The 27,483-nt window shown below is 46.6% G+C and overlaps 1 protein-coding gene across 10 annotated transcripts in view; it reads left to right on the top strand.

Moving 5' to 3' along the window:
* Positions 1-27,483, top strand: part of NEO1 (neogenin 1) — a 549,782-nt gene that overhangs the window by 239,740 nt on the left and 282,559 nt on the right. For all 10 annotated transcript variants that reach the window (XM_050968064.1, XM_050968062.1, XM_050968067.1 and 7 more), the window contains exon 3: positions 25,627-25,902. In XM_050968064.1, coding sequence (XP_050824021.1) covers positions 25,627-25,902 — 276 coding nt within the window. The remainder of the gene's footprint in view (positions 1-25,626; positions 25,903-27,483) is intronic.

Genomic DNA, 27,483 nt, shown 5'->3' with positions numbered 1-27,483 from the left:
CTTAGACAAGAGTTTTAGGTGTGTGGATGGATAGGAAACACCATATTTTAGAGATGATGTACAGATGAATCTGCAATATTTAGACATAGAGTGGATATGAGGACCTAGAGAGGTCTGAGTCAAAGATCACTCCCAGGTTATGGGTCTGAATAAAAGGTAGGATAGTGGTGTCCATAGTGAGGAAACTCTCCCTCCTGAGGAGGTCTCAAACAATGTTCCCTCTAATTTTGTTATGTGCACCAATATTGAGGTAATGTGCAGATGCATGTCACCAGTAGAAACAAAAATCATATATATAGTAAAGTTACCATATGGATAATTACTCCAGGTGAGGCATTTTAGAACTCACTACTCAAAGAATTAAATTTAAGCACAAGCCTTTAAGGCTCAAAACAGCCTTAAAAGGCTAAAACAAAGTATTCAACATATTTTAAAGTACTATCTGCAATTCATAAACATGTGCACTAATATGTTTGACAGTACTAGGATATGTTTCCTATACTAGAGTGAATAACATAAAAAAACAAAAATCTCCATCTACCAAAGTGGAGGCTTAGTCACAGTGAACCTCTCCACTCCCCTAAAAGAATAATTTTGTGATTTGTGACTCTGTATTGCCCCTAAATATTAATTTATTCCTCCCATGCATGCAATTTAGACTATTCCAATGCTTTTATTTAAGCTAGACAAACAGATTCAAAACTTGTTTTCCATTGTCAAAGATGCAGAATATGGATTTATTCTAGGTTTTTCTGGTAATGATTTGTATTATTGCTTATTTATTTCAATCAATCAACAAAGGAAGCAAAGAAAGTATGTGAAGATTTGTGAGAGTTAGTGAGAAACAATTCCTTCCCCACTGCACACTTGCTGCAAGACATTTGATAGTGAAGACACTGTCAAATCATTGTCTAAATTAATGTAATGACAAGTGACCCTTTAGGTTCTACTTTGAAAGATACATTGTCACCCTAATAATTCATTCCATGTCAGCAGAAATACATTTGTAGTAAAGAGAGGCTGGTGCAAAGCCTGAACCAGAGGCTGTGAACCAAAGCCAGACCATGTATTCAAGCAGATGCTTACTAGGTCACTGTTCAGTACATGAACTTGGCAAAGTTGTGGCTAGTGTACTAGGCGCTAGATATTTACATAAATATATTTTAAAAGGTTAGTACAGATACACCCCAATCTAGCACAAGATATAATGATCTGACACAGGAGCAGGCAAACTTTTTGGGCCGAGGGACGCATCAGGTTTCCAAAATTGTATAGAGGACTGGTTAGGAGAGGATGTGCCTCCCCAAACATCCCAGGTATGGCCCGGCCCCTCTGCCATCCGACCGCTCCTGCTTCTCGCCCCCTGATGGCCCCCCCCCCGGGACTCCTGACCCATCTAACACCCCCCAGTTCCCTGTCCCCTGAACCTCCGCCCCTGACTGCCCCTTCACCCCATCCAACTCCTCCTCTCATTCATGACTGCTCCCCCAGGACCCCTGCCCCATCCAACCACCACTTCTCCCTGTCCCCTGACCGCCTCTGGAACCCTTGCCCCTGAGTGCCCCCTGCTGCCCCATCCAGTCCCTCCTCTTCTTCCTGACTGCCCCCCCGGACCCCTGCCCCCATTCAACACCCGTGTTTCCCACTCTCTGACCACCCCAACACCTATGCACACACCCCTGACCACCACCCCGAACTCCCCTACTCTTTATACAACCCCCCTACTCCCTTACTGCGCTGCCTGGAGCAATGGTGGCTTGTGGCGCTATGGCCACGCTGCCTGGCTGGAGCCAGCCACACCACCACACAGCACAGAGCACCAGGTCAGGCCCTGGCTCTGCGGCTGTGCTGCCCCAGGAGCTCGTAGCCCTGCTGCCCAGAGCATTGTGCCAGCGGCGGGGGAAGCTGAGGCTGCGGGAGAGGGGGAACAGTGGGGGAGGAGCCGGGGGCTAGCCTCCTGGGGCAGGAGCTAAGGGGTTGGGCAGGAGAGTCCGTGGGCCGTAGTTTGCCCATCTCTGGTCTCACGGAACAATGAATAGAGATGTTTTGTCCAAGATATCAGGAACAAAGGAAGGTAACAAATAGGTGTCATGAAACATGAATGGTGGTATGTAGGTATTTTATCACAGTTATTTGTCTCGGTCTATAAATGTTGGGATACTTTGCCTTAAACTTTTGTGTGGCCAAGGCAACAACAGTAATTCCCACTGCTGACTGAGCTGCTCCTTGCCACTGGGCACTCATGTGTTAGTGTACCTGTAGGTCCTAGGGGATGCTAGTTCTATGCCTTGAGGGCAATAAACCTGGCTGAGTGCCTTTGTCAGCGAACCCTGCCTGTGGTCTTCCTTTATGGTAACATCAAGGTCCTCTGAATTAGCAGGCTGCACTATAAGCTGGTATTGATAACACTGGAGCTCCAAGGACAGAAGTACTGAGTAACCTTAATGGCTTAGCAGCAACAACATTCCACCCTTTTGACTACATTAAGTATTGATTTGACAACACTAAAGGAAAATGTTACTGATCCAGAGAGCACGTTACTAGTTTAAGCCAAGTATATTTTTCATTTGAAATATTCCTGAAAAATGACAAGAGAATATACAAACTAATTCTGCAGTTACCCACATTCTTTAAGCAGAAATCAGATGTTTCAAGAACTGAAAATATTGCACTAAGGCAATACAGGAGGTAAAGCAACGATTCCCTGCCTACCTGATAATGTCAGAAAAATCCCAAACAACTGTACTGAGATTTGGTGCTGGTGAATATTAGGGTTGACAGAGACCTCAGGAGGTCATCTAGTTCAGGGGTAGGCAACCTATGGCATGGGTGCCAAAGGCGGCACACAAGCTGATTTTTAGTGGCACTCACACTGCCCAGGTCCTGGCCACCAGTCTGGGGGGGCTCTGCATTTTAATTTAATTTTAAATGAAGCTTCTTAAACATTTTAAAAGCCTTATTTACTTTACATACAACAATAGTTTAGTTATATATTATAGATTTATAGAAAGAGACCTTCTAAAAACATTAAGATGTATTACTGGTACGCGAAACCTTAAATTAGAGTGAATAAATGAAGACTCAGCACACCACTTCTGAAAGCTTGCCGATCCCTGATCTAGTCCAACCCCCTGCTCAAAGCAGGACCAACACCAATTAAATTATCCCAGCCAGGGCTTTGTCAAGCTGGGCCTTAAAAACCTCTAAGGATGGTGATTCCACCACCTCCCCAGGTAACCCATTTCAGTGCTTCACCACCCTCCTAGTGAAATAGTGTTTCCTAATATCCAACCTAAACCTCCCCCACTGCAACTTGAGACCATTGCTCTTTGTTCTGTCATCTGTCACCACTGAGAACAGCCAAGATCCATTCTCTTTGAAACCTGCCACCCCTTCAGGTAGTTGAAGGCTGCTGTCAAATCCCCCCTTACTCTTCTCTTATGCAGACTAAACAAGTCCAGTTCCCTCAGCCTCTCCTCATAAGTCATGTGCCCCAGCCCCCTAATAGCATTTTTATTGCCCTCCGCTGGATCTCTCCAATTTGTCCACATCCTTTCTGTAGTGGGAGGTCCAAAACTGGAAGCAGTACTCCAGATGTGGTCTCACCAGTGCCAAATAGAGAGGAATAATCACTTCCCTCGATCTGCTGGCAATGCTCCTACTAATGCAGCTCAATTTGCTGTTAGCCTTCTTGGCCACAAGGGCGCACTGCTGACTCATATCCAGCTTCTCATCCTCTGTAATCCCCAGGTCCTTTTCTGCAGAACTGCTGCTTAGCCAGTCAGTCCCCAGCCTGCAGAGGTGCATGGGATTCTTCCATCCTAAGTGCAGGATTCTGCACTTATCCTTGTCCGTTGGGTCGTGGGCATCACCAATTTTCTTCAACCTGGTCACCAGAAAAAAAGTTTGAAAACCACTGACTTTGATAATAGAGTAGAGTGTGTGCTTATAAAATTTGCGGATGATACCAAACTGGGAGGGGTTGCAAAGAAATTTAGAGAACAGGATTAGAATTGAAAACAAACTTGACAAATTGTAGAATTGATCTGAAATCAACATGATGGAATTCAAGAACAATAAGCGCAAAATATTGCACTTAGGAAGGAAAAATTAAATGTACAACTATAAAATGGGGAATAATTGATTAGGTGGCAGTTGACTGAAAAGCATCTAAGAGGGTATAAGCAGCAAAGAATCCTGTGGCACTTGATGGCACGCCATCATATGCCAGCAATGCAGCAAAAAAACTTCAGGACCAGACTTCAAAGAGAAACTGCTGAGCTTCAGTTTATCTGGAAATTTGACACCATCAGCTCAGGATTAAACAAAGACTGTGAATGGCTTGCCAACTACAGAACCAGTTTCTCCTCTCTTGGTTTTCACACCTCGACTGCTAGAACAGGGCCTCATCCTCCCTGACTGAACTACCTCATTATCTCTAGCTTGCCTGCATATATATACCTGCCCCTGGAAATTTCCACTACATGCATCTGACGAAGTGGGTGTTCACCCACGAAAGCTCATGCTCCAAAACGTCTGTTAGTCTATAAGGTGCCACAGGATTCTTTGCTGCTTTTATAGATTCAGACTAACACGACTACCCCTCTGACACTTAAGGGGATATAGTGGAGCCAACAATGTGACGCAGTTGCAAAAAAAGGCTGGAACATTGTGTCTAGTTTGGGGAGCTATACTCTAAGAAAGATGTGAACAAATTGGAAAGAGTCCAAAGGAGAGCAACAAAAATGATAAAAGGTTTTAAAAAAACCTGTCCCTGTTTAGTTGTGAGAAGAAAAAGACTGAAGGGATAGAGATCAATTGTTCTCCATGCCCACTCAAAGTAGGAGAAGAAATGATGAGCTTAATCTGCAGCAAGGGAGATTTAGGTTAGCTCTTAGGAAAAGCTTTCTAACCATAAGGATAGCTAAATACTGGAATAGGCTTCCAAGGGAGATTGTGGAATCCCCGTCACTGAAGGTTTTTAAGAAAAGATTGGACAAACCCCTGTAAGGTTGCATGTGGGCAAGGACTGGCCTGCCACCCAAGGCCTGTGAAAGTGTGGGATCATTGTCCAGGATGGGTTGTAGATCCCTGCTTTACTTGGTCCTCCCTTAGTGCCGGGGGCTGGAATAGATGACCTCTCATTTGTATGATTTACCCTGCAAGTAAAATGACAATGGTGAATCTACTGGTGTCCAGAATACACTGATGCATGCATTGGTGCAAAAACAACTGAGAGAGTTCCCTAAAATTTTCAGTATAAACATAGAAGACCTTAGGCAGCAGACTGAGGACAATGCTACATCTGGGCTGCTGGATTAATATGGGTAGAAGCAGCAAAATGGTAGAAATTTAATTATTTTTTGGGAAAAATCTTGTCTTCTAGTAACTATAAAAGAAAGTGAGGTGAGATCAGTGGGAGTCAGCAGAAGATGTATAAGAAAGCAGAAGGGCTAAAAGGCTAGGAAAGGCAGAAGCCAAAGGTCAGCATGAGTCATTCTCACTGCCTTCCAATAATACAAAAAAGATTGCTGATCACAGTTGTACAAAATGTGAAGTTTTGCTTGGTCAACCCTATGAACACACAGGATTACTACCTCCTCCAGAAAAATGAAGGAAATTCACACCTCTGTGTTACTTCACTTACTGCATACTTAACAAGTCTAGATTTAACTGTATGTTATCAGTTCACAGTGTCAAAGCTGTTTGTGTTCAGCAGAATGAGGAACTTTATAATTGCTATAGTGATACCAATTCACTCCCTAATTCTGAGAGTGTAGAGGATCATCATTGTGTGTGCTTATGCTCATCAGGGTTTAGGAACAGTTTCTAAACCACATTACGTGAATCTTGAACCCTATGTGCGGCTGTTACATAAGGTGGCATGGAACTTGTGAGTAAATTCCCAATCAGTTCAGTAATTTGCCATTATTGATTTATTAACATCATTTCTTGGATTATTTCTGTTAATGATCTTCAACTGCTTTTAAGTTAACCTTGTTTGATATAGTCACTTAAAAATATATTTGTGCTGATATTTCATTTTTATGATTGGTTATTGTGACTATCCAAGTCTCTCTTATAAATGAATCTTGACTGCTGCTGAGTGTTCCCAGAGAATGCTGTTAGAATGCACCTGCTATACTGTTGAATGTAGCAGGTGCTTTCTGATCTTTATGGACTACATTGGAGTGTTAATGGACAGTTTAAATGGAGCAAGTGTCATGGTAGTTTCAGCAGCACAAGGGTTAATGGGAAGTCATCTTAAAAATAACTTCATTCTGAAGAATATTTACCTCCTGCTGTTACAAATAGTGCCTAAGTTCTTTATATGTAACTTAAAAGGATGAAAGAGAACAAATATTTCTTTTAAAATATACTTTGTGCATTTCACAGTACATTTTTGTACAGTCAGTTTCACTGATTCACCTTTAGGGGTTGTCTCCTCTAGGCTCTATAGCCCTCCTCTTTCCACGTCAACCTTTCCCCGAGCCGGCTGCTGAATAAGGCCTTTGAAGAGGGCTGCTGAGAGGGAGAAACTATGAACAGCTCTCAGCTCCTCCTATATGTATAATTAACAGTCATGCTTCTCATAGAAGCAGCAGAGAGTCCTGTGGCACCTTATAGACTAACAGACATACTGGAGCATGAGCTTTCATGGGTGAATACCCACTTCATCGGATGCATGTAGTGGAAATTTCCAGGGGCAGATATATATCTCTAGCCTGCTTCTTGCTTGCATATAACGAGGTTAGTTCAATCAGGGAGGATGAGGCCCTCTTCTAGCAGTTTAGGTGTGAAAACCAAGGGAGGAGAAACAGCTTTTGTAGTTGGCTACGAGGACTTTTTGCTGCTCTTACAGATCAAGACTAACACGGCTACCCCTCTGATGCTTCTCATAGAGTTCTTCCTTTCCTCATTACTTATCAGCTACCACATCTTTCATAGAATAAAAAAAAAAATCAGGTGTGATTTAATGCTCTCTCTCACCCTATAAGCGCCAGCGGCAAGTGGATATTTTTGAATCTGCTGGATTCTCCAGAAGAGCCAGAGTCCTTTCTAACAAGTGGAATGCTCTCATGCTTGGTGGTTCTTTCCTCCATTCTGACCACTCCAGGCAGTTTTTCCTTGGAAGTCTAGTCTGTTACCCCTTACCTTAAATCTGTGTGGCACTAACGGAGAGACAAAAACTCCAAGACTTTTTTAAAAGCCATAGCAAAGCATGAGTTTGATTTCACAATTTGCAAGAACGTTAATGAAATCATGAAAGAATCCTAAAATTGGTCAGATTTTAAACCCTCCCCCCAACACCTTACACAAACTCTTTAGATTGCCTCAAGACTGCTATAACTCTTGGGGAGCCTTTCTTTGAATAGAATCAGCAGTTAGAGTGGAAGGAAATCCACTTCAGATGTTCTTTAAGTGTTCCTGTGATAGGAAACTAGAATCACATGTTGAATTTTAAGTAGATCAACTCCTTCATCACCTGAGATATTGAAGAATAATCTAACTTTTCATCATAGCAGTAGAATGAGAGGAATTCTTAGTATCTTTTGATATGAAGGATGCCTACCTCAAGATCTCAAATGCTTTGGGGTGCCAGAAGTTCCTCCAATTCATTTAGGACAATGAACATCTGCTATACGCCACCCTCTTGTTTGGTTTTAGTTTGGCCTCTTGGAATTTTGTAAGCATTTGATTAAAGGGAATACTGCCTTTCCCTGAAAGACGATACCGTGTTTGAGGGGTCAGTAAAGGTGTCACTTTGCAGATCGCTCCAAGACTTACTGAATCTCCTATCCTAGCTAGTGTTTCTAATCAATTCTGAATGGAAAAGACTGAATGGTTTCCTTCACTAATACATCTGTGATCCCTTTTTGACCTACACTAGCAGCAATTTCCTATTGGATGAAGAGTCCTTCAGGCAGTTTCCATATCTTGTTAAAGCCAGTTGACCACATGATGGACTTAATCAAAGAACCAGTTCCCTAGTAAGAAACATTTCCAACCCCTGTTTCATTCTCTTCATCAGTGGGATTCTCCTTACAGCAGTTTCCTCTTTCACATTAACTCTGTTGAACACTCAAATATTCTCTGACCTCATAAAAAACCCTTGGGAAATGTTTCTAAGAACCTTGGTGATCACGGACACTGGACACCAAGCCTGGAATGTCACTGCTCCATTGGTAAGCTCCAGTTTCCTGAACCTACTAAGAAAGAGGTCTTCATATTTAAGCCATTTGAACTCAAAGCTATAAGACAATGTTTCTCAAACTAGAGTTGCCGCTTGTGTAGGGAAAGCCTCTGGTGGGCTGGGCCGGTTTGTTTAGCTGCCCCGTCTGCAGGTCCGGCCGATCGCGGCTCCTACTGGCCGCAGTTCGCTGCTCCGGGCCAATGGGGGCTGCTGTAAGTGGGGCGGGCTGAGGGACATACTGGCCGCTGCTTCCAGGAGCTCCCATTGGCCTGCAGTGGCGAACCACGGCCAGTGGGAGCTGTGATCAGCGGGACTTGTTCACAGGACAGGTAAACAAACTGGCCCGGCCCACCGGGGGCTTTCCCTATGCAAGTGGCAACCCTAGTTTTAGAAACACTGCTGTAAGAAATTATTGCTCTTCTAAGTAGAGCTAGACAAAAATTTTTGGCTGAATATTTTTTTGGCCAAAATGTCATAAATTCAGGTCAAATTTGTTGAATTGATTTAATTATAAATATTCAGAGAACTGAAAAGGTTATTTTGACATTTTTTAAATTAGAATTTTTTATATTTCATTTCATTAATTTTTTTAGTGTTTTAAAAAGCTCAAAAGCTAAATGCTTCATTTCAGGTTGAACAAAACATTGTTCTTCTTTGAGTGCTTGTTCATATCGATTCCAATTAAGTGTGTGCATGCCGCATATGTGTGCTTTTGGCCGTCGGAAAGGTTTTTTCCCTAGCATCATCCATCGGGTCGGCTGTGGAGACCCCTGGAGTGGCGCCTGCATGGCGCTCAATATATGACCCAGCTGACCCGGTGCCCCCTCAGTTCCTTCTTACCGCCTGTGACGGTCGTTGGAACTGTGACATCTTGCTCTGCAAGTTCTCTGCATTTCCCTACCTTTGGAACACAGTTGTTGTTTGGTTTTTGTTTTGTTTTTGTTTTAGTTAGTGTCAGTTAGGTTGGGGGATTACCCTCCATCCCAACTATTTTTCTTCAGGGCTTCACGCCCAAGTCCCCAGGATTCAAGCCCTACAAGTCCTGCTCCAAGTCCATGCCAACAGACTCTTGTCTAAAGTGTCCAGGGGAGGCTCACCAAGCCGAGAAGTGCAGGATCTGGAAGAGATTTTGTCCTTGGACTAAAAAGGAGCGGGACTTTCACCTGAAGCAGCTCCTTATGTAGGCAGCACTTAGTCCCCAGCCTCCTTCGGCGTGGCAGGACCTGGCACCAAGTTCTTTAGCGCCTAGCACCCCGGCGGTGGTAGTGAAGGCGGCACTGCAGTCGGAGTCTGGCCATTCCCCGCGGCACGGCCGTTCCCTGGCTGTGAAGCCAGCAACATTGACTCGGCACTGCTCCCAGTCTCTGGCACCGAAGCAGCACCGAAATCTGGAGAAGGGTGGCTCTCCGTCACAGAGACCCAATTCCCTGAAGCCAGCCAATGTGGTGCATCCTGGAGGGCAGCGCCTTGGCAGCGAAGGTCATGGATGCAGCACCATCGACTTCGGCCCCGCTGGGGGAACCGTTGAATCTGGTGCCTTTGGACTCCCCAACCCGCAGCATTGTGGAAGTCCAGCTCTTTCCACCCTGGACGCCTTTGCGGATGCGAGGGACCTCATCACCATGATGGCATTAGGGTTCCCTATGCTCCATGCCAAGTCTCCGGCGCCCCAGCAGATGGTACCATCTTGAGGCAAGCTGGCATTAATCCGACTGTTGGCACTGTCAGCTCCGGTGGTCAAGCCTTGGCACCGCTCCCATTCCCAGCACCGCTTAGAGTCCATGCACCGCTGTCCATCGCAGTGCCGATTGTACTCGTGATGCTGGATATACTCGAGTCATCGCTCCGGTTCATGTCGACGCTCCTGATCATGGTGCTGCTCTGCCTGTCAGTTGCTGTCATGGAGCAGGTCCCGGACCTGGCAGCGATCCTGGTGCCATTCATTGTCTCGACGTAGCTCCAGGCCACAGTACAGCTCCAGGTCCAGACACTGCTCCCTAGCCTTGCAGCACCGCTCTCCTTCTCCTCGATGCTGCTCCCTGGCACAGATCATGTCAGTGCCGCCCTGGCCTCACGGTCCGGTTCTCATTTCTCTTGTTCGGATAAGGGACTGCTGCCAATTGGACTGTGGCTCCCCTGATGCAGGGGCAGCACCATGGCAGGCGCATGGGCAGGGGCCCACCCAGAGGCCTTTCTGGACCCTGTGGGCGTACCACCAGGCCCAAGGTGCACAGTCTGGTGCTTCCCAGTTGGCCACCTCTGAACCATGGGTGCTGGAAGCCTCCGCCTGTCAGCCTGCTCCTGGGGGTGTGGAGGAGATGTCATGCCCTCTTCCCACTGTGGGACCCACTCTGACACTGATTCCCAAGCCTGGGCCTGTGGTCAGGGATGCAGAGCATCAGACCCCCATGGCACAGGGGGATCAAGATAACCCTTTCCCCACCCATGGCCTCTTCGTCGTCCTCCCCTGACGAGGCTGTGGCAGGCACCTCTATCTCTGGGCCACCCCCTATAGATATCCGTGCTCATCGAGACCTCCTGCGCAGGGTGGCACGCAACATGAACCTGCAGGCCAAGGAGGTGGTGGAATCGGAGGACCCAGTGTTGGACATTTTGGCCCTGGACAGTCTGTTGAGGGTGGTCCTGCCCCTCAAGATCATCCAGACCAACGCCAAAACCATCTGGCAGACCCCGGCCTCTATTTCCCCTACGGCCAAAGGGGTCTAACTTAAATACTTTGGCCCCTTGAAGGGATATGACTATTTGTTCCTGCATCTAGAGGCCTGTTCGCTGGTGGTTGCGGCCATGAATGAGAAGGAGAGTCGAAGGACACCAAGCGGCTGGACTTGTTTGGTCTCAAGGTATACTCCACGGGTGGGCTCCAGCTTCGGACTGCCAATCAGCAGGCACTTCATCCTGAAGTTCGAGGAGTTTGTGCCTCCTGAGTCCAGGGAGGAGTTTGGGGCCCTTGTTGACAAGGGCAAGATGGTGTCATGGACCTCTTTACAGGCCTCACTGGACGCTGCAGACTCAGCCACACATACCTTGTCCTTGGGATTGCCATAAGGCGCACCTCCTGGCTGCAAGACTCTGGCCTGCCCCCTGAGGTTCAGCAGACACTGACCTACCCCTTGATGGACCTACCCTTTGATGGGGAGAGCCTGTTCACCGAGCAGACTGACTCTAGGCTTTATAGCCTTAAGGACTCGAGGGCAACCATAAAGTCCCGGATATGCACACCCCAGCAACCCAGCTGAAGCACCGCAAGCCCCAACAGCCACAGCAGCACTCCTACCCTTGTTGTCCAAGGCAGGACTTTTACAGGTGGTGGGGGTGGAATGGCAGGAGGAAGCCCTCCAACCTTCCGTCTGGGCAAGGCCAGGGCCCGACCAAACCATCGTCTGGTTCCAAGTACGCCTTTTGAAGGGATGCCCAAAGACTGCGTACCAGACTTACCCCCAGATTCTTCCCCACCCTTTTTGAATCATTTATCCCACTTCCACCATGCATGGTTTCAAATAACCTCGGACCACTGGATCATTTGTGGAAGCGTGGGATACTCCCTCTCCAATTTTCTTCCTCCCCCCCTCACTCCCCCCCTTCCCTGTCCCTCTTCAGGGACCCCTCTCACGAGCAGCTCCTTATGCAGGAGGTTCAGGCACTCTTCGCCATGGAGGCAGTAGAGGAGGTTCCACGGGAACTAAGGGGAAAGGGGTTTTATTCTTGATATTTCCTAATCCTCGAGGCCAAAGGGGACCTCCGGCCCATTCTGGACATGTGCCTGTTCAACAAATTCACAGTCAAGTTGAAGTTCCACATGGTCTCCCTGGGCACCATTATCCCTTCCCTGGATCCTGGAGACTAGTAAGCCGCACTCGAAATGAAGGGTGTGTACTTCCACATAGCGATTCATCCGGCGCACAGGCACTTCCTGCACTTTGTGATCAACCGTGAATATTACCAGTTTACGGCCCTTCCATTCGGCCTTTCCACAGCCCCCCGAGTGATCACCAAGTGTATGTCAGTCGTGGCTGCCTTCCTCCATTGACGGTGGACCTTACCTCGATGACTGGTCAGGTATACATTCCAATGGCTGGGTCTCCTCCTCAACATAGCGAAGTTGACCCTAGAACTGACCCAGAGGATAGAGTTCATCAGGGTGATCCCGAACTAAATGAGCCCACGTCCTGGCCGGTGGTCGAGCATCCGCCAAAATGCCGCCTAATTTCTGCAGCGTTTCAGCGGCGATGCCTCTCGATGACGTCGCTTGGCGGCAAGTGGCGTTACTGAGAGTCATCGCCGCTGAAACACCGCAGAAATTCGGCGGCATTTCAGCGGATGCTCCACCGCCGTCACGGTCCTTCCTCTGGCGCCTGCCAGATGAAAAGGTTGGGGATCACTAGTTTATTCTGTATTTCCCCATCATTTTGGCTTGCAGAACAAGAGAACTGGCAGCCTATCTTGTGCCTGTTCTATCATTTTTGCAGCCACTGATTTGTCTCCCTATGGTTCACAGCTTAATTCTAAATTCTTTAGTGAGTAAGCCATTGACTTCCCTTTCTTTTGTCCCAAGTGGGTGTCATGAAAGCATGTGGTCAAGGATCTAAAGACGGTTACTCACCTTTGTAACTGTTGTTCTTCGAGATGTGTTGCTCATATCCATTCCAGTTAGGTGTGCGCGTGCTGCATGCACGTTCGTTGGAAGACTTTTTACCCTAGCAACGCTCGGTGGGTCGGCTGGGCGCCCCGTGGAGTGACGCCGCTATGGCACCGGATATATACCCCAGCCGACCCAGCCACCCTTCAGTTCCTTCTTGCTGGCTACTCCGACAGTGGGGAAGGAGGGTGGGTTTGGAATGGATATGAGCAGCACATCTCGAAGAACAACAGTTACAAAGGTGAGTAACCATCTTTTCTTCTTCAAGTGATTGCTCACATCCATTCCAGTTAGGTGATTCCCAAGCCTTACCTAGGCGGTGGGGTTGGAGTGAGATGTGGCAGAGTGCAAAACCGCTGAGCCAAAGGCTGCATCATCTCTAGATTGTTGGACCAGAGCATAGTGTGAAGCAAAGATGTGGACCGAGGACCAAGTAGCTGCACGACATATCTCCTGGATTGGTACATGGGCCAGGAAGGCGGCTGATGAAACCTGAGCTCTAATAGAATGTGCAGTGAGATGGCCCGAGGGAACATGAGCCAGGTCATAGCACGTGCGGATGCACGCTGTCACCCAAGAGGAGATCCTCTGGGAGGAGACAGATAGGCCTTTCATCTGGTCAGCCACAGCAACGAAGAGTTGGGGCGATTTCCGGAAGGGCTTCATCCGGTCGATATAAAAAGTGAGCGCCCTATGGAAATCTAAGGAGTGTAACTGCTATTCCCGCCGAGATGAGTGAGGCTTCGGGAAGAAGACTGGAAGGAAGATGTCCTGATTGGTATGGAAGGCTGACACTACCTTAGGGAGGAACGCTGGATGCGGTCGTAACTGTACCTTGTCCTTGTGAAAGACAGTATACGGTGGGCCCACCGTTAGCGCTCAAAGCTCGGAGACTCGTCTGGCCGATGTAATGGCTACTAAGAAAACTGTCTTCCAGGACAGATATAGCAGCATGCAAGTTGCCAATGGTTCGAATGGTGGAAGCATAAGCCTGCTTAGGACTAGATTGAGGTCCTAGGTGGGAGCAGGGCCGCGTACCTGGGGGTAGAGGTACTCCAGGCCCTTGAGAAATCTAGTAACTAAAGGATGGGGAAACACGGAGTGTCCACTCTCCCCTGGATGGAATGTGGAGATGGCCGCCAAGTGCACCCTCAGAGACGATATCACCAGGCCTTGCTGCTTAAGGGACCAGAGGTAGTCCAAGATAGTGGGGATCGAGATCTGAGGGGGTGTAGTATTCTGTGTTTCACACCAGCAGAAGAAACGTTTTCACTTGGCCAGATATGTTGACCGAGTGGAAGGCTTTCTGCTACTCAGGAGTATATGTTGTACCGGAACGGAGCAGCGTAACTCCGACCTGTTTAGCCACGCCGTGAGGTGGAGGGCTTGCAGGTCCAGGTGGCGAAGATTGCCGTGGTCCTGCGTTATGAGGTCCGGGTGGAGAGGCAGGGTAATTGGGCTGGCTATGGACAGGTTGAGCACTGTGGTATACCAGTGCTGTCTGGGGCCACGCTGGCGCGATCATGATTAGGTGTGCTCTGTCCCTGTGGAGTTTTATCAGGACCTTGTGAATCAGCGGGAACAGAGGGAAGGCATAGAGCAGCCGGTGCTTCCACGACATGAGGAATGCGTCCGAGATTGATCCCAGTGAAAGACCCTGGAAGGAGCAGAACGCTTGGCATTTCCTGTTCGTGCGAGAGGCAAACAGGTCTATGTGGGGAAAGCCCCACTTCTGGAAGACTGAATGAATAACATCTGGTCTTATCGACCATTCGTGGCAGAGGAAGGATCTGCTCAACTGATCCACTAGAGTGTTCCAAACCCCTGGAAGAAAGGACGCTACCAGGTCTATCGAGTGGGCTATGCAGAAGTCCCAGAGTCGGATGGTCTCCTAACAGAGGGGGGATGATCGAGTCCCTCCCTGTTTGTTGATATAATACATGTCCGTTGTGTTGTCTGTAAACACTGAGACACAATGGCTGTGTAGATGCTGCTGGAATGTCTGGCACGCCAGGCGGACCGCCCTCAGCTCTTGGACATTTATGTGAAGCATCAGCTCCTGTGGTGACCAAAGGCCCTGGGTACAAAGGTGTCCGAGGTGAGCCCCCCCATCTGAGAGATGACTCGTCCGTCGTCAGGGACAGTGAGGGTTGTGGCGGATGGAACAGTAACCCTGCACATACCAGGGAGGGTGTTAGCCACCAGTCGAGGGAGCGTAGGGTGCTCAGGGGAATGGTGACTATTGTGTCTTGGGTCCCTGCCCGGACGGTAGACCGAGTTGAGCCACATTTGGAGGGGTCGGAGGCGGAGCCTGGCGTATTTGGTCACATAAGTACAGGCAGCCATGTGACCTAGGAGACCGAGACAGGTGCTAGCCGAGGTCGTCGGGAAGTTCTGGAGACCTCGAATGATCGTTGCCATTGCCTGGAATCGCGGCTGGGATAGGTAGGCCGTGGCTAGATTGGAGTCCAGGGTAGCTCCTATGAAGTCTAGCCTTTGTGTGGGGACCAGTGTGGATTTCTCCACATTGAGCATCAGCCCTAAGCATGTGAATAGGTCCCTGACAATGTCTGTATGCTGTCTGACCTGTGTCTCGGAGGTCCCTCTGATGAGCCAGTCGTCCAGATACGGGAATACGTGTATCCGACGTTGGGGGAGATGTGCGGCGACTACGGCCATGCACTTTGTAAACACCCTTGGGGCCGTGGAGAGGCCAAAGGAGAGGACCGTGAACTGGAAGTGCTGGTGGTTGGCTACAAAGTGAAGGTACCTCCTGTGTGAAGGAAAAATGGCGATGTGAAAGTACGCGTCCTTCATATCGAGGACAGCATACCAGTCTCCAGGATCCAAGGATGGGATAATGGTCCCTAGGGAGACCATGCGGAACTTCAACTTTATCATGAACTTGTTGAGGCCTCGCAGGTCTAGGACAGGCCTGAGGCCTCCTTTCGACTTGGGGATCAGAAAGTTCCGGGAGTAAAACCCTTTGCCCTTCTTGTTTTGCGGCACCTCCTCTATTGCTGCTATGGCGAGGAGCATCTGCACGTCTTGAAGGAGGAAGTGCTCGTGAGAGGGGTCCCTGAAGAGGGACTGGGTGGGAAGGCGGGGATGAAACAAATTGGAGGTGGTATCTTTGTTTCACAGTGCGTAGGAGCCATATGTCTGAGGTCAATTGGGACCACGCCGGGAGGAAGTAGGAGAGGTGGTTGGAGAAGGGAGGAAAAGGATCCTGTCCTGAAACTGGTACGCCGTCCTTAGGCGTACCTTCAAAAGGTAGACTTAGGCCCCGTTGGTGGTTTTGCGGAGCCGTGGTTTTGGATTCCTTGGGGTCCGGACTGGCGTCTACGGCCACCCTGCCCGTGCCATCTACTAAAGTCTTGCCTGTGTCTGGGCACAAAGTATGGGCCGTGAATCTGGGGACGGAAAGGTCTGCTTTGGGTCACAGGTGTATGCGTGCCCAAGGAGCGCATGATGACCCTGTTGTCTTTCAAGCTTTGTAGCCTGGGGTCAGTCTTCTCCGAGAACAGACCCTTACCGTCGAAAGGTAAGTTTTAGATGGTATATTGTAATTCAGGCGGTAAGTTGGACACCTGTAGCCATGAGATGCGTCTCATGGAGATACCGGAGGCCAGAGTTCTGGCTGTTGAATCGGCCGCATCTAGAGAAGCCTGGATGGAGGTTCTGGCCACCTTTTTCCCCTCCTCTAGGAATGCAGCGAATTCCTGTTGGGAGTCCGGGGGAGTAGCTCTGTATATCTACCCACCTCTGCCCAGGTGTTGTAGCTATAACGGCTCAGTAGAGCCTGCTGATTTGCCACCCGAAGCTATAGGGCGCCTGCCGAATACACCTTGCGGCCAAGTAGGTCCATTCGCCTAGACTCCTTTGACCTTGGGGCTGGCGCCTGTTGGCCATGGCGCTCCCTGTCGTTGACCGATTGGACAACCAGTGAGGAGGGAGGAGGGTGGACATATAGATACTCGTACCCCCAAGAGGGTACTATGTATTTGCACTCGACTCCCTTTGCTGTAGGGGGGATGGAGGCTGGGAACTGCCATAAGGTGTCTGCATTAGCCTGGATGGTCCTGATAAAGGGCAAAGCCACCCTAGTGGGGGCATCTGCTGACAGGATGCTCACTACAGGGTCCTCGACCTCTGGGACCTCCCCCACCTGGAGGTTCATGTTGAGTGCTACTCTCCTGAGGAGGTCGTGATGGGCTCTTAGGTCTATTTGAGGCGGCCCCGAGGAGGAAGTCCCTGCCACTGCCTCATCTGGAGAGGAAGAAGATGAAACGCCGGGGACGAGTGGGTCTTGTATGGCCTCTTGCTCCTGCGGCAGTTCCTGCTCCACTGGCACTGGGGAACCCGGTGGGTGGAGTAGTGATTCCTCCGTCCCTGGTGGAGGAGGACGAGTAACTGTGGCCTCTGGTGCTTGGTGCTCTGATGAAGCGGAGCGGGCCGGAACTAGCGGGGCACCTTGGGCCTGGTAGTATGCCCAAGGTGTCCAAAAGGACCACTGGTGAGGTCCTGGGTCCTGAGACCGGGCTTCTTGAAACATTCCGGTGGGCACATCGGAATCACGGTCTTGGCCATAGTAGCTGTCCACGTGAGAGGACACTGACGTATGCCTGGATGGCCATGGAGGAGCGGAGAAGCCTTGTGCAGATGTTCCAATGGACCTGGCTCCCCTCGGTATCGGGGACCGGTGCCGGGATCGAGAGCAGGACCTGCGGCCAGATCGGTGCCGGGAGGTCGACCGAGATCTCGAATCCCAGCGTCGTGAATGGCTTCGGGAGGCACGGTGCCTGAAGCGGTGCCATGAACTGGAGCGGTGCCGCAGGTAATGAGCCAGTGAACGAGAGTCCAACCAGTGCCGTGAGTCTGACCGGTGCCATGTGGTAGAACGGTGCCAGGACTGCAAATGGCGTTGAGAGCGGGAGCGCCGTCTGGACCTGCAGCGTCTGCGGGACCGCGATCGTGAGCGGTGCCAGTCAGCTGCGCCGACAGAGGGTGGTCTAATCAAGGTCGGCTTGCCTATGGATTGGATTACCCTCACCGGTGGTGCCGGGGGTAGAGGCAGTGCCGAGTCTGTCAGGGCGATCAGGTCCCTCACCGCTGAGAGTGCCTCTGGCGTGGACGGCATAGTGAGCTCTACTGCGGCACGCGCTGGGGAGCTAACAGGCGCCGGACTCGACGGCCCTTGTGGGACCGGAATCGACAGTGCCGATTTAGTCGGTGCTGCAGCGGGTGTCGGCGCTGGGCGCTCTGACTTAGGCGTACTCTCTGGCTGCAGTGCGGTCGGTGCGCAGTGCGGTCGGTGCTGAAGCAGCAGGAGTCTTGGCCTTTCTCAACCTCAGGGGAGAGGGAGCGTCGTTGAGCCGACGTTGGTGCCGGTGACGTTCGGTGCCGTGAGTCCTTGGGCGTACTGGTGTGGTCCAGTGCCACGGAGGCGCTTCTGCTCACCAACTGACCAGCGCTCAGTGCCGAAAGTGGAGAGGTGGGGGCCGCCTCCATGAGGAGCTGCTTAAGCCTGATGTCCTGCTCCTTTTTTGTTCTCGGCTTGAAAGCCTTGCAAATGGGGCACTTAGCTGTCAAGAGCGATTCCCTGAGGCACTTCAGACAGGAGTTGTGCGGATCTCCTGTCGGCATCGGCTTGTGGCAGGCCGAGCACGGTTTGAAACCTGGTGAGCTGGGCATGAGCTCTGGCACCGAGTGCAGTGAAGGGGCTAGTCCCTGAACCCTGCTTATAACTATATACACGATAACGAACGAGAACTACGAGTAGCTAGGGAAGTGGAGGTCAGCTAAGCCACGCTCCACTGTTCCAACGACCAACACAGGCGGTAAGAAGGAACTGAAGGGTGGCTGGGATGGCTGGGGTATATATCCGGTGCCATAGCGGCACCACTCCAGGGGGCACTCAGCCGACCCACCGAGTGTTGCTAGGGTAAAAAGTCTTCTGACGAACGTGAACGTGTCGTGCGCGCACACCTAACTGGAATGGATGTGAGCAATCACTCGAAGAAGAATTTGATTTACACAAGGCATATTGATAGGACGCCTGAGATTCCATTAATCTTTTTCAGAATTGGAAAGCTTCTTGGTCTGGCATACCTAATAAATCTATCATTGCATTAGAGATCAGATAGCCTTCTTTATCCTCTGAGTGTCAGGATCCATTCTGATAGGGAAATGGAGACTACTGGGTCAAAAAGTAACTCAGCAGATCTTAAGCAACCTCTTGATTTTCTGTTCACATGTTCACTAGCTATTATTATGTGGTCATCAGTGCCTTTGCAGAAATTGCTTTTGAGCAATGTGATTGGTGTAGTTCTCTGAAAGTATTGTGTTTAAATATTACCTAATTTCCCATTGTCTTCTCTTACGCACTGATTTGGGTTTTGGGTGCTGCTCGGCCTAGTTAATTCACTGTAGATTTGGGACTCTGAGCAGAAAAGGAAATGTAAATAACCTGAAAATTGGAGTTCTTTAAAGAGCTGCCTCTGTCAAGAGACTTATCTGGTATGTTGTTCTATTCTCATAGTTTGATGCAAAATATTGTTGGAGATAATGATTTTTAAACTAGTTATTCGCTAGTTTTGCTCGGGAAGCTCTCATCTGGAGTGGCTTGATCGAGATCTATTGAGAGTTGAATTCCAGATGGTTTTCATAATCAGAAGAGCTACTTGAGGGCAAAAGACAATGGCCTAATCCAATAATTTGGGAACAATTTATAGAACTACAGTTTTCAAGTAATGAACCAAATTCTTGTTTTTAGGAATCATGTGGATACATTTTAAATCATTTAATCATAAACTATATAAATGGCCTTTCTAAACTCCCAACATTTCAGCAATATAAGGTTTCCAAAGCCGCCTCGGAGCAAGTATCTTCCTTTACTGCTTTGGCAAGTACTCTGATGTTTAGCGAAAGTGAATGAAAGTTCATAAAATGTCAAAATAATCTGTAACAAATGTTGGTGGGGAAAAGGTACAGAAGGAAGACAGTCTGAGTTAGTCCAAACAAAAAGGTTGACTGATATTACTCAAGGACTATGCTGAGATCAAGGCTGGTAAACAAAAGAAATGTGGGACTGTAAATCAGTGGACTAAAATTGATGTGTCACAAATTAGGCCTAGCTGGCAATCACAATAACGAGAAGATGGGCTGTTCCAGCCATCACTCCCCTTTGGGGATTCTTAAAAAGACAAAACTTTGGGGGATGCGAGTGCAAAAATTTTTGACGGAAAACATAAGTTGGCTGCCAACTAGAGTGACCAGATGTCCATGTTTTGACTGGAATACCTGGTCAAAAAGGGATCCTGGAAGTGCCATGCAGTGGGGCTGTCAGGCTACCTGCTAGCTTCCGCATCACGTGGCTCCCAGAAGCAGCAGCATGTCCTCCTTCTGGCTCCTACACATCGGGGCAGCCAGGGAGTTCTGCATGCTGCCCTCATCCCAAGTGCTGCCCCCGCAGCTCCCAGTGGCTAGGAACCACAACCAATGGGAGCTGCAGAGCCGACGCCTGAGGGTGGGGCAGTGTGCTGAGCTGCCTGTCCATGCCTCCATGTAGGAGCCCGGGGTGAATGGGATGGGGACATGCTGCTGATTCTGGGAATTGTTTGAGGTAAGCATCACCCAGAGCCTACACCCCTGATGCCTTCCTGGGCCCCAACCCTCTGCCCCAGCCCTGATTCCCCCTCCAATCCCACCCTGAAGCACCCTTCTACATCCCAAACTCCTCTTCCCTTGCCCCACCCCAGGACCTGCACCCATAGCCAGAGCCAGATTAATTTTTTGTGGGCCTGGTGCCAAACATATTTGTGGGCCCCCATTGGGAAAACAGGGCATGTGATGGGGGGCGGTCTGCAGAGCAAGGAGCCGGTTGGGAGCAATGATGTGCTTTGCAGCAGGAGTGGCCCCACTCAGCCCAGCACAAGGGCACTGTTTACAAACCCACAGCTTCTAGATGCACAATGGCCTGCCCAACCCTGCACTGCTAGCATACTCCTTCCACGCTGCCCCCCTGCCCAGTGCCCTGCCCTTATGCCCAATATTTTATTACACAACTCTACAGTCAAAATAACTGAGTGTTGAAGGATGAAATTTTAGCATGGAAATGACCCTCTTTGAGAAATGCCTTCACTTTTTCCAGGAAAAAAATGGTTTTGTGTGACAGAACTGAGAAACCTGAATAATGAATATGCACAGCAGTTTGCCAAGCTCATATAGCGAGTAGCTAAATAAGGATTTGTTTCACACATGGTATGTCTATTGCTAACGCAGCTGGATAGCGAAAAGTCAAGAGGGCTCCTGCGGACTTTATAAGATCCTTACGAGGTTGAGGGAAGGGCTCTGTAGGAACCCTGGCTCTGCTCCTGCAGCTCTAGTAAAGTACTCAGAATCCCTTACCTAATCCCTGTGAATTTTGAATGAAACTGTGAAGTGAGTAGAGAATGAGGCAAGAAGGCCTTAATACAGCATCACTTTACATGTCTGTGTTTTTCAGTGTAGTTTTGCTTTCAGGTAGCTATTCTCCCTTTGTTTCCCTCTCTTTTAATTGAGGCAGCTTTTATTTGATGCTACGGAAATATATGAAAACAGCTACTTTAATATGCCATTTTACTGGGTGTGACTGTGATATGTGCATTTATCAAGGCTGTTGCTCCTATCATTGCAAACTGTTTAGATTGACCTTGATAAGATCAGTCCTCTTAAGAATTCTTTGGCCAATCCACAGTTGAAAAGATCAGCTAAATACTTCACTTCTTGCTAAATTGTGAAATATTAAAGTAATATCTGACAGGGTCAGTTGTATTAATTTAAACAGACTATATGGGCCCAAAGAGTCAAAGATGTTAACATGACCGTGAAAGGGACCAACATTAAATTATCTTAAACAAAGTTACTGGTTTGGTATACAGAGACCATCGCCTGTTTAGTGCCATGGCAAAAATCCATTACAAAGCCATTTTAACGTTTTATTAATGATGCAGAATAAGGAAAAACAGTTAAAGCATTTGAAATTTAAACTGTTAAGTACGGCTTTCATTTTACAACATCTCTTCAACCCTTTTCCTTTAGCTGCAGATTGTCCTGGGAAGGAAAAATCTCCTTGTTTGACAGTCCCTCGGGTGGTAATAACTGGTAAAAAAGTGAAGGCATTTCTCAAAGTGGGTCATTTCCACGCTAAAATTTCATCCTTCAGCCCTCAGTTATTTTGACTATAGAGCTGTGTAATAAAATATTGTGCAAAAATATTTATCACTCCCATTTTACTCAGTGTCTTCAACCATTTTTGCTCAAACTTCAAGAAAAAAATCCGTTGTTAACCCAAAAAAGGGAGAATTTTGGCCTGAAAGTTGAAAGCTTCAGACAGTTATGAGCTTCTGAAGAGACTGGGGTAGAATGGAAATGGTTATGGTATCGTAACTATGGCTATTATAGCTGTTTCAATTTCTGTGCCACTCATCATCCTGTCTGGCTTCTGAGAGCCCCATGACAAACTCTACTTTTCTGCCAATCATTTTGTGACTAAGGTGAATTTAGTGTCCGATTGTGATCGTTCATATGGTTGAATGAGGGAGGTGAAGGACACTGGCAGCAATATTATCAAAACCTAGCATAGTCAGCTGTTTTCCAGCTTCCTTTAAGCAAATGACCATGGTTCGTTTTCATACATAATTAAGAAAGAGGGAAGGTGGCAGAGTGATGGCAAGGTAGATGAAGATAACACATAAAATAATATATCTTGAAGTTGTAAATACCTTGAAATGTGAACATTTCACTTAGGTTTTTGATTGGGATTACAGAAATTCAGCACACTATGCTGAACATTATTGTAGTTGAAACCTTCACAATTTAGACCCTTGCATATATTTTTGTTTTAGACTTTAACACCAATTTAAAAGGCTGGCTTAATATTTATGTTGACTTCGATTATACTGTGTTTTAACAACTCTGCAGTAAGAATGTTTGCATACATTTTATTCTGGCTAGCAAATATTTCTACCCAGTGATAATTGGCTTCACTGGGACTACAGCTTTTATGGTCAAAATGCTTTGCTTGATGCATATGTGAGGAAGTAGCATGAGTGTGTCATTTGACTGTTATTGTTGATCAGTTGACTTCTGGCTTGTTATAGAAGACTCTTACAGTGACTTGTGAATTATGGTGCAAATCTGATCTAGCTGTGTAGTAAATTAAATTACTATTCTGCCTTTCGATATGTACTAGTGTTCTCTTGATTTTATTTCCACTGAGATTTTTCAGCTCATTCTGGAACTCATAGAAATGCAGGTCTGATAGTGTACTTCATCTACTTTGGGAAGACTCAATTGTCTTTGCTTTTAGTAAGTTCATTAAAATATTTTGCAAAAAATATTTTTGTAGAAAACTTTTAACTTGGCAGGGGTGAATGGAAAGTTGAAAATACTTTGTAACTTATTTGAAAAAAAATAACAGTTGCTTGAAAGTCAGGAAATTTATCAATTAAAATTCTGACACCAACCTTAATTCTGCTCCTATGCAGCCATTTATTCTCTGCTTACTAGTGGGAAACACACATGAGTTGCCACATGGAAGAAACAAATCTACCTGTTGCATATATGAATTACAAGAATGTGGTATTGAATCATATGCTACAACCAGCATTCACTCTTCTAGGTTATACTATGTACAGAATTTAGTCTTACCTTGTAAGGGTGGATGGGTTATCATGATGTCTAAACTGAATGAGTAGGATACATGGAGTACAATTTTATCACTAACTTCTATTTGGATTTCTGATCAATATTAGTAATATCAGCAAAACCTTACCTGTTTTAGAAGATATGGTGTGAGCCCCAGCTCATGTGGTGTGATGAACAGAGGGTAGGATTATTTCTCTGTCACATTGGTAGAAAGTAAGATGATCTCATACTTGAAGCATGGGTTTCTGGTCAGTATCCAGTGGGTAGGCTGGGTTTCCAAACTGGTATGTAATTTCCTTGGGGTTTGTGGCCTGTACTGGAAAATTTAGATTTGGGTGGGGGTTGGAGAAGAGACAAAGGATAAATTGGTGTTGGAACTTGAAATAAATTTCCTGATTTATGAGAATTTAGGGTTTTTAAACTTTAACATTTTTAGTTTGTTAAAGGGAAATAATCTCATCCTTTTCCTAAATGAACTTTTGTCTAGGCATTTTGTTAGGCCTTTTAAACAAATTTTGAAGACTGCAGAGCAATCTATTTTTATTACAATGTTTCAGCTAGATTTGTTTGTTTGTCTAGAAAGTGATATACCGTATATACTCGTTTATAAGCTGAATATTTTTGGTAGAAAAGTGACGTAGCAAAGAGTGGGGGTCAGCTTATAAATGGGCCTACACCAAAATTTGATGATTTTGAACTCCATGGAATCATTGAATTGAATATATAGTACATTGTCGTTTTGTTTACCTGGAGCGTCTGCAGGCACAGAGCCCCTTAATTCCCTGTGACTGTGGTTCGCCGTTCCCAGCCAATGGGAGCTGAGGGTAAACAAAACATCCAGACCTGCTAGCGGCTTACCCTGATGGACCAGGAGCCAAAGTTTGCCAACCCCTGAAATATAGGGTTGGCTTATGAAAGGGTCATACATTTTTTTCTGTTTTTACCTATCCATCTCGCGGGGTCAGCTTATAAATGAACGGGCTAATGAACGAGTATATATGGTAGTGTAAAGCCAGTAGTGTGCAAAATACAGCTGTTATTCCATAGTTCTGCATCCAGGGATAACTTTTTTATAAGACAAGGAAATTAAATGCACAAAAATACATAAGTGCAAAGTTAAGGCTGAAAATGTAAACACTTGCATATGAAGACATTCAAAAGCTATATTAGTCATATTGCTCATGTGCACCAGTACAGCGGTATTTTAAGTTTAGTGTTTTCAAAGGGGCCTAAGAGAATTACACACTACATTCCTACTGTGTTTCAGTGAGATTGAATGACTAAATGACTGTGAAGTTAACGTGTATCTTTGTCGTTTGTGTAGTGAACACTGATAATGTTGCCATTAGGGGGAATGCACTTCTGATTTTCCTGACTTTTGAATTTAAATTCTGAACTTAAACCTGTCATCAATCTATAATTGCATTTAATAGGCCCTCTCACAGAATGTAGGCTCTGGGAAGGGAAGAGCGTTCCAGGAGCCTCCTCTCCTTCCCCAGGGCATGCATTATGTCTTGTGATAATTTCAGGCCTTATTCTCAACCCTGGGGTGCATGGCATTTAAAAAACAATGCTGAGAGGAAGTGGGGCCATGTGCAGTCTCTCTCTGAGTTCCTGATACGATTCTACACCACAGCTTACTTGGAACAGTGGGTACATGTCATCATTTGGCCCAAAGCATGTATAGCCTGATGTCCAAGAGGGGACTGGTCTAGGCTTCACCGTTTTGTCTAGGCTACTGTTTGCTTCCTACGGACACAGAGAGGGAGCACACAGGGGGAAGTGAGTGAATTTTCTTTGCATGTCTCCTCCTTCTCCCATAAAGGCTTTCACAATTTGGCCCTCAGTGTTTCTTTCCTCCTATTAAAACATACTTAATATGATGTCCCATGTAGAATCTGTGTTGTATTCACTTGTTGTTCAAATAAGCAATTTTTTTCTTATTTTCATCCATATCTGTTGATTCTAGAAAGATGGAGTGCAACTTTTGTCAGGCTTAAACGGCAGATTGCTGGTCTGACCTTCAGAATTATAGTAGTTTGGCATAATTTTGATTTTTCCATTCTCTTTTCACCTTCCTCTCCAGGACTTCCAAGATTCACTAGCCAGCCAGAATCAACATCTGTCTATAGAGGAAACAGCGTAATTCTGAACTGCGAGGTCAATGCTGATCTGGTACCATTTGTGAGGTGGGAGCAGGATCGTCAGCCACTCTTTTTGGATGACCGTGTATTCACATTACCAAGTGGAGCTCTAATCATTAGCAATGTTACAGATGGGGATGGAGGACTCTATCGCTGCGTCATTGAAAGTGGTGGGTCGCCCAAATACAGTGATGAAGCAGAGCTTAAAATTCTTCCAGGTACTAATCTATTTTTTAAAAGATTTTTCCCCATCAATTTATCTATTTGCATGCTTGTGTGTTATCTTCTTTAATGATAAGATGAAAGGAAAACAAAATAGGAACACTTACCAGATAGGAGGAAAGGAGATGTGGCAAGCAGCAGTCTGCTGCCAAATGGCAGCTGGGCCTTTAAATGTGACAGAGGTAATGACAGCCCTAAAGCAATCAAGAAAAGTGTGCTAGGAAAGAGTTCCTATAAAACATTCCCAACACTGGAGAGTTTTGTTTGTGAGGAGGCAATTGTAAAGAAAGGGGCTGGTCACTCTTTTGAGGCAAGATCTATAGATAGGCATCTTCAGGTTTGCCAGAATGGAGCCTGGTGTTTTGAAATAGCTATGCTCAAGATTTTCAAAAGTGACTAGTATTTGTGATTATTTTTGGGGAGTGTACCCAATTTGAGGCATTTTTAGAGAGACCTAATTTTTAGGGAATACTGAGCATGCAGCTGCTGAAAATAAGGCCCGTTTAAGATGTCTCCAATTGAGCACCCAAAAATGGAGGCACCCAATCTCACTAATCACTTCTGAAAAATCTTGACCATGTTTATCTTTTTCACAGATTATCTTTCTATAATAAAACTAAGGAGTAACTATGACATCAGCTACTTGCAGTTTCATATATTTAGTGTAATACAGGACAGCCAACAGCAGTATAACTGGGTGATCTAACAGGAACACAGCGATAAAAAGGGATCAGAAATAAGACATTGATTTAGGTGCCAGGTCCAATCCGTAGCTCTTCTGACCAGTATGAGAGCTTGTTTTACATGGACTTTCCCACTGATTGTGCAGAAGCTTTGACTCTTTCCTTCTAACTTTTTTTGATGGTTTAGAGTTCTGTTTCTACTTCCACTGTTTGAATACTTGCCCCAATTAGATCACTTTCAGGCTAGTTAAACTGCCATGGAAAACGTGTAAACCCCATGAATTACAGCAGCTTTTGTGGCCAGAGTGTCAAAACCACACCCTGGTTTTTAACAGGTGTCAAAAGCAGCTGTAGTTCATGAGATTTCTATATTTTCATTGGCAGTTTAATTAATCTGAAAGTACTTAGAAAATCAGGTTTCTAAGCAGATTTAGTTTCAGTAGCCTTATAAAAATCTTCAGGTTGCCTTGTTGCAGTGACTGGTAGGCTTTTTTTTCTGTCCTGTGTCTTTTTTTATAGTCTTCAAACCATGACTGAATTCTTGTTTTAAACTTGCTTTTAAAATATTTCTGAGTATTTACAGGGCCTTCCAGATGAGTGCTAGAGATTTCCAGGTTTGTGATGATTATAAGCATTTTTTGGAATTTTTATCATGATATGTAGCCCTCCTGATCTAGATTATATTATTGCACAAGATACCCACATTAGGGACTACACTTAGTGACTTCTCTTCCCTTATTTTGGGAAATGTGAAAATGTTGAAAATGAAGTAGCATGTCTATAGAGAAGGAATTTAAATCTTCTCCTGAATTTAGTGTCTGTCTTTTTGAATGGAAATCAAATTGTCCCATAGAATGTTCTGTGTTCCTATATCTTGGCTGGATAGGTAATTGA

The sequence above is a fragment of the Gopherus flavomarginatus genome, chromosome 9 (genome assembly GCF_025201925.1).
Source record: "Gopherus flavomarginatus isolate rGopFla2 chromosome 9, rGopFla2.mat.asm, whole genome shotgun sequence".
Taxonomy (NCBI): Eukaryota; Metazoa; Chordata; order Testudines; family Testudinidae; genus Gopherus; species Gopherus flavomarginatus.
The sequence above is the reverse complement of the archived record's forward strand: the minus strand, read 5'-3'. Positions and strand labels throughout refer to the sequence as shown.